Source organism: Corylus avellana, chromosome ca6, assembly GCF_901000735.1.
Source record: "Corylus avellana chromosome ca6, CavTom2PMs-1.0".
NCBI classification, from domain to species: domain Eukaryota; kingdom Viridiplantae; phylum Streptophyta; class Magnoliopsida; order Fagales; family Betulaceae; genus Corylus; species Corylus avellana.
In genome coordinates, this window is record NC_081546.1 from 24773580 (window position 1) to 24781362 (window position 7783).

The 7783-nt window shown below is 35.7% G+C and overlaps 1 protein-coding gene across 1 annotated transcript; it reads left to right on the plus strand.

Annotated features, from left to right (window-relative positions):
* The first annotated feature begins 2432 nt into the window (after positions 1-2432).
* On the plus strand, positions 2433-6503 carry LOC132184099 (homeobox-leucine zipper protein HDG11-like). The gene is made up of 10 exons (XM_059597596.1): positions 2433-3031; positions 3260-3377; positions 3470-3658; positions 3731-4189; positions 4261-4362; positions 4461-4673; positions 4767-4950; positions 5048-5316; positions 5406-5495; positions 5580-6503. The coding sequence occupies exons 1-10, from the start codon at positions 2919-2921 to the stop codon at positions 5964-5966; spliced, it is 2124 nt and encodes a 707-aa protein (XP_059453579.1). The 5' UTR covers positions 2433-2918; the 3' UTR covers positions 5967-6503.
* The last annotated feature ends 1280 nt before the right edge of the window (positions 6504-7783 follow it).

Below are 7783 nucleotides of genomic sequence, written 5' to 3' on the forward strand. Positions count from 1 at the left end.
AAAACATGTGGGCATGTTTGTTAATGACTTTGTTTTCACTGTTTTAATTTTTGTTCATAAGTCAAAGACATTTACAAACAATTAAAAAATGTTATTTAGTAAACTGTTATAGAATTACTATACAACTGAGATAGTGTGACAGTGAAAAGTAGCTATTGGATCAATATTTAAAAATAAAAAATAAAAAAACCTAAGGACTAATTTCATTGCCATGTCAATAGACTATTATACGACTACCATATAACTGTGATGATGCATCAATAAAAATAAGTTATTAGATCAACATTTATAAAAAATAATAAAAAAATAAAAACTTATTTAAACAGTAAATCTCATATGAACTTTATCAAAGTTTTTGCTATGCTAACATTTCAAACATAAATTGTCATTAATGGTAAAAGAAGCGAAGAGAATTGCGATTGGGAGTACGTTTTGTAGAAAAGATGAAAAAGAGAGGGAATCGTTATCTAGCTGGAAAAGTTTTGATGGATCGGACAGTAGACAGTAACGTGATTTACTGGAATATGTTACGAATCTAAAAACTAATTGGAACAATGATATTCAAAGATTTAGATATGAACTTGTTCCTTATTTAACTAGATATGATTAGGTCTAATTCTATAATCTTTCCTTGGTTTGTATGACTCGTGATGTGAGATCTAACAAAAAAAAACTATTAAACGAAACATATATCAGGGTTGAATTGAAGAAATTCGTCTTTGTATTTATGATATTGTTTTATTAAAACAATATGCTTTATTTTTATGAAAAAAAAAAATTGTTATAAAAAAAAAAAAAAAACAATTTAAACATAAATTACTCTTGGACGGTTAGATAACCATCTTTAAACCATCTTATTCCATTTGAATTTTGTTACTACAGTGGCCTACGTAGTGGGGGGACCTCATTCCTCTCTCTTTATACCCCACGTGTGTGCATAATAATATGAATAATTAAGGGAATTTTTTTTTTCATTTTTTTTTCTCTCTCATCGGAATAATTAAGCTTAGAGTAATGCTAGGAATTATCTTCTTTTTTTTTTTTTTTTTTTTTATCTTCATAAAATTGATGCGACTTTTAAAATTATCATTAAATTTTAGATAAATAATACTTAAATTTTCATCTAATAATAATTTTAAAAGTTACATCAATAAAAAAGAAATAAAAAAATAATTTTTAACATTACTTTTAAACTTATGATCTTTACCAAAAACTGAAGCTGACGTGGACAAAAATTAACCGCAGAAAATCTATATGACTAACATTAGATGTTGCTTGATTCACATAGATTGTGGGTCCCAAATATACGTTGTCACAAGCCAAAGAAAGTTCCACGTGTTGGAAAATTCCAAGAGAGCTGGATATACCTCACATCAGAGGATCCGGCCCCCACTTGAAAAAGGTTGCTGCCTAAGTTTGACTTTTGTGGATACTTTGAACAGAGTGAAAATATCAAAAGCGAGACAAGAATAGAATGATGTGAGAGAAACGTTTTAGGTCAAAAATTATTTATATATTTTTTTTATCAAAAAAACTATTTACTAAATTTTTTTATTAATTATTTTCCGTACACCATAACAGTAAAAATTTATACTTATAAAAGTAATATTAGTTACTAAACTTTTTTATACAAGTATTATATCATTAAAATGCCGCGACCATGACAATCAGTAATAATTTTTTTCTTTTCTTTTACAAGTAATAATTTAAAAATTAATTTTTACTGTTATATCATTACATTATATGATAATTTTATAATAGTTTATTAAGTAATATTATTATTATTATTATTTTTAATAGAAAAATGTTATTTTTCTTTTTCCTATCCATCTTCATTCATATATTTTCCCCATTTGACTATTCATCTCTATTGTAAATTTGAAAAAGAGGTGAACGAGAGATTGAAAAATAGTATGTCTGGTTTTTTTTTTTTAATTTGTCAATTAAAAGTTGATTTTCATTAACACAAAATTTGTTTAGAATTGCGTTTCAGAAATATAATTTTTAAGTAAAACGAAAAAAAGATTTTTAGCAAAACTTTATTTTTAAATTTTTGTTAAAAGTGTGTTTAGGTGAATTTTTTTTTTTTTAAAAAAAAACTTTTAAGTAAACATAACACAATTCAAAGAGTATAAATAACATTATTTTAAAAAAGAAAGAAAGAAAGAAACCGAGCCAAAAAGGCAGAAAAAGGAAGAAAAGGATACTGTACGTTGTCATTACACGACGAAATCTCGCCCGGGAATGTCACCAACGGTCGCCGGCGACCTCGTCCTCATAAATGCTGTGTTGGGTTCACACCTGGCTGTGGGTGTACCACACTGGGAGAGAGAGAGAGAGAGAGGAGAGAATTTAAAAGGAAAGAGTGGGTGTAATGAGAGGCAATGCCATAAAAACCCATCAGTTACACATTTGATGGACACGTACAAGGGAAGTTCAGAGAGTGGGAGTGAGGCTTAGCTGGTGGGTGTGGCTAGTCAGGCCTAGTGGGTCTCCTCCCCTCTCATCCTTTCACACAATCTGTCTATCCATCCATCCATCCATCTATATTTGTTTGTTTACTTAATTACGCCCCAAGATTTTTTCATTACTCAAACCTCCCAAATCATGCCGATATATAATCCATTGATGCTATTCTTTTCAGCCGTTTCTCTTTTCACAAAATGAAACAAACGGTTCACTTCATTGGGTCTTTTTCTTTTTCCATTTTTTTTTTTTTTTTGGGTTTGAGTATTATTTGACTTCCCCGAACAATATGCTGTGTGTGTCCACCAAAGTCACATTTCCTTAAAATACAACCCAAAATTCTAGTCTTTCTTTGTTTGTTTGCTGTCTTGTTTGTATGTAATGCTGTGGTGAGACAGTTGTGGTTGTGGTGGTGTGAGAAAAAGAGAGAGAGAGAGAGAGAGAGAGAAGAAATGGAGTATGGCGGGGGAGACGGCGGAGACCACCACGATACCTCCTCCGACGCCCACAAGAGGAAGAAGCGCTACCATCGTCACACTGCTAACCAGATTCAGAGGCTCGAAGCGTAAGCCCCATATATATATATACTTGCTTCTGCATGATACGCTTTATAAACAACAACAAACACTATTTGCTTTTCCTTTGGCCTTTTCCCATTTTTCTGTTTGTCCTCCGGTTTTCTGGTTTCGTTTGGCTCTATTGGCCTCTGTTTCTTTCTTTTGCTTTTTGAATAATGATGGGGTTTTTTAGTTGCTCTTGTTTTCTCATTGGTTTTCTTTTTTTGGGAATGAAGGGTGTTCAAGGATTGTCCTCACCCAGATGAAAAACAGAGATTGCAGTTAAGCCGGGAGTTGGGCTTGGCACCTCGCCAGATCAAATTTTGGTTCCAAAACAGGAGGACCCAGATGAAGGTATTGGTTTCTGCAACTTTGGTTTTTCAAAATTTTCTTCCTTTTTTTTTTTTTTTTTTCCCTTCATTTTATCATATTCTTATGCCATTCAGGCGCAACACGAGAGAGCTGATAACTGCGCGCTTCGGGCAGAGAACGACAAGATCCGTTGCGAGAACATAGCAATCCGGGAGGCACTCAGAAATGTCATCTGCCCCTCTTGCGGGGGCCCTCCAGTGACCGAAGATTCATACTTCGATGAACATAAACTCCGAGTGGAGAATGCCCAGTTGAAAGAAGAGGTTACTTTCTCGTCACTCATCAATGTTTTTGTATTTTCAATTCAGCCCTCTGAAAAAGTTTTCATTTTGCAGCTCGATAGAGTATCTAGCATTGCTGCCAAGTATATTGGGAGGCCAATTACCCAACTCCCACCAGTACAGCCTATTCATATTTCTTCACTGGACTTATCAATGGGAAGTTTTGGAGGCGGCGGCCCTTCCCTTGATCTTGATCTTCTTCCGGGGAGTTCATCGGCTGTACCCAGTTTGCCTTTCCAGCAGTTATGCCTTTCGGACCTTGACAAATCCAGCATGACAGATATTGCTGCCAATGCCATGGAAGAATTGCTGAGGCTTTTGCAGACCAATGAGCCCTTGTGGATGAAGTCCGCCGCTGATGGGAGGGATGTTATTAATCTTGATAGCTACGAAAGAATTTTTCCGAGGCCTAATGCTAATTTGAAAGACCCCCATTTGAGGATTGAGGCTTCTAGAGATTCAGGTGTTGTGATCATGAATGGCTTGGCATTGGTTGATATGTTTATGGATTCAGTAAGCTCCTCTCATTTCTCTTTTTTTAACTTCCCCAATCTTGAATTTTTAAAGACTCTTTGAGTTTGCAGAACAAGTGGGCGGAGCTATTTCCCACAATTGTCTCGGTGGCAAAGACAATTGAAGTGTTATCACCCGGAGGATTGGGCAGTCATAGTGGCTCTTTGCAACTGGTAAATAGGAACAAGTTTCATCACTCTCTTCTGTGATTTTTCAATGCTTCTTTTATGTTTGAAGAATTTCTCACATGCATGAAATTCGTAATTTCCAGATGTATGAAGAGTTGCAGGTGCTTTCACCAGTTGTGCCTACTCGGGAGTTCTATTTCCTCCGTTATTGCCAGCAAATTGATCAAGGCTTGTGGGCAATTGTCGATGTTTCTTATGATTTCCCTCGAGATAACCAATTTGCTAATTCTCAATGTCGATGCCACCGGCTTCCATCCGGCTGCTTGATTCAGGACATGCCTAATGGGTACTCCAAGGTTGTGATCAAATGTGTCTTCGTTCCCACCACAAATAAGCATGCATGCATTGTGATGGTTTTAAGTTTTTACTCATCTTCCTGGAAAAAACAGGTTACTTGGGTGGAGCATGTGGAAATTGAGGACAAAACTCCAACTCATCGGCTTTATAGAGATCTTATTCATAGTGGATTGGCATTTGGAGCTGAAAGATGGCTTGCTGTTCTTCGGAGGATTTGTGAAAGATTTGCTTGTCTTATGGTGACAGGCACCTCTACTACTCGGGATCTTGGAGGAGGTAATTATTTCAACAGCATACCACTTGTTATTGTTAAAGTTTTGATTAAATGATGAAATTCATCTACTTTTAACGATTAATTAAACCTGTTATATAGTAATTCCATCACCTGATGGCAAGAGAAGCATGATGAAGCTTGCACAAAGAATGGTCAACAATTTCTGTGCAAGCATTAGCACATCCATCAGCCATCGGTGGACCACCCTTTCCGGCCTGAATGAGGTCGGAGTTCGAGTGACCTTCCATAAGAGCACCGATCCCGGCCAACCCAATGGCGTGGTTCTTAGTGCAGCTACTACTATATGGCTTCCAATGTCCCCACAAAATGTATTCAACTTCTTCAAAGATGAAAGAACTCGAGCGCAGGTGGAGAGATGTTTGGAATTGGAATGTGTTAATTAGATAAATAAGTTTGAAATTTTTCTAACTATTATATTGGTTTTTTTGTTCTACAGTGGGATGTTCTCTCAAGTGGCAATGCGGTGCAAGAGGTTGCTCATATAGCAAATGGATCGCATCCTGGGAACTGCATATCTGTTCTTCGAGTAAGTGTTTGCAATGGGATTTTCTTCAAGTTTTTTCTTTCCATCTTTTCTTTTCTAACATTTGCATTGAAATTCATTGAATAGGCTTTCAACACTAGCCAGAACAATATGCTGATACTTCAAGAGAGCTGCATCGACTCCTCAGGTGCACTTGTGGTCTACTGCCCCGTTGATCTCCCAGCCATAAACATAGCAATGAGCGGTGAGGATCCTTCCTACATTCCTCTGCTACCATCAGGGTTCACCATTTCACCAGACGGCCGGCACGACCAGGGAGACGGGGCGTCAACAAGCTCCTCCAGCGGGAACATGGGCAGGTCGGGTGGTTCACTAATTACAGTGGCATTTCAGATACTAGTTAGCAGCCTGCCATCTGCTAAGCTGAACTTGGAGTCGGTGACCACTGTTAATAACCTTATCGGCACCACTGTCCAGCAAATAAAGGCAGCCTTGAATTGTCCAAGTTCCTGATGAATCATCTGCTTCATCTGCAATGGACAACTGTTTTTTGATCTACCATCCTTAAATATACTGATCAGAGCCTGTTTGTGCTGGAGGTATTCAATGCTGGAGATGTATATGGGGGTTGGTTGGGACTTTGAATGCCCTCTCTCATCAAGAGGCTGGAGCTGGGGGGTTATTTACTGATGCTGCTGCTGCTGTTGTTTTTGCTGCCTGCCAAGGTTCATTACATTTTTACACCAACTACAAAGCCTTTTTTTTTTTTTTTTCCTCCCTTTTTCTTTTTTGTTGCTTTGGCATTGAGCTTTAGCAGAAGAAGAAGAAGATTAGTCTTAAAAGAAAGAGGGAGTCAAGAACGCACCATACACACATTTCCTGCTGTTTTTTCTCTCACAATTATAGCTCCCTTCCTCCATTCCCACTGTACACCAAAACAGCAAGAAAAAGTATGGTTCGGGTATTGACTTCCATTGATGGGCTTTCTTTCAAGTTTCAATCCATTGTATGAATTATTCTTGTCTTTTATCTATTCTGGCGACAAAACAAGACTCTCTCTCTCTCTCATAAATGGGTTTTGTCTGTGTGGAAGAGGAGGCAGGAGTTTGAAAGCAACGAGAAAAGGTAGGGGGTCAGACATTGATGGTTTGGATAGCCAACGTAGCTTCACATCAATGGTGGGCTCCATGCCTTTTTTCCTCAGACTGAAAGTGCTCTCTAATTGAACTTTGAAAAGATCCTTCTATTTTTACACATTTGCCTTGCAGGGACATGCATCTCTTCATTGATATCACCATTTCAATATTGCCCACTTAATGGGTCGTTAACATCTCTCTGAATTTCAATCTGCATGTTCATGAATGTCAAGCTACTTTTTTGCATCCATTTTTTTATTTTTTTAATATTATTTCAATTTTTTTAGTCCTTTTTTTTAAAAAAAAAAAAAAAAATTATTTCTTTATTCACGTGGCTTTCATTTTGGAGCAACCAATTCATCATACAACTTAAAAGACATAGAATCGTGAAAAACGAAATGGGCTTGTCCTGTATCGGCCAAGAGCAAGTGATGGATAAATCTATAAGAGCATTTCTAATGGAGGATCCAAATTTTTATGCAAAATGATTCATCAAAACTTACTTTATTTAGTTTAGTTAATGAATTTTTAAAGGTTTCTTACGTCGATTAGCTATATTTTTGTTTATATTATTTAAATATTATTTTTTTAGTCTTTATGGGAAAAAAGTTTTGGGAAAAAATGGAAAAAAATTTGGAAAAAAGTGAAAACATGTAAGAGAAACAATAAAAAATAAAATGGTTTCATTGAAAAGTGATACTATATTTAGCTATTTTTTTTATAAATTTAATTGATCATTTTAGATAAAAGTAACATTTGGCTATCCCAGTATAGATGCTCTAAACACCACGATTTCCTTCTAGTAAGCAATTGCATGGATAAGATACCTTTATAACTCTCGTTTATAAGTTTTTTTTTTTTTTTTTTTTCATATTTAACTCTAGTGTCATTTTGCTCCTTAACCCCATTCCTATTGGTATAGCGTAAAAACAAATTTCAACTAATAGGAAGTCAAAAAGTTCTTCAAAATTTTTTAGGGTTAATAACTTTTTTGGTACTTGAATTTTAATGTTTTTATTTTTTTTTCTTAGGTTTTAAAACATGACAAATTTAGTACCTCAGTTAATTTCAGTCAATTCCCCACTAACGGAAGTCCACTTCATCGCCATGTAATCACGTAAAATCGCGACACATGTCCACCTCAAAAAAAAAAAAAAAAAAAAAAAGAAAAACTAAACTAAACGGTAAATCCAC

What these genes read in the sequence shown, in the direction of transcription:
- LOC132184099 (XM_059597596.1), top strand. Translation starts at nt 2,919, where the DNA reads ATGGAGTATGGCGGGGGAGACGGCGGAGACCACCACGATACCTCCTCC. An exon ending in TACTCGGGATCTTGGAGGAG is followed by an intron (nt 4,951 to 5,047) that starts GTAATTATTTCA and finishes CCTGTTATATAG; the next exon opens with TAATTCCATCACCTGATGGC. An exon ending in ATGAAAGAACTCGAGCGCAG is followed by an intron (nt 5,317 to 5,405) that starts GTGGAGAGATGT and finishes TTTGTTCTACAG; the next exon opens with TGGGATGTTCTCTCAAGTGG.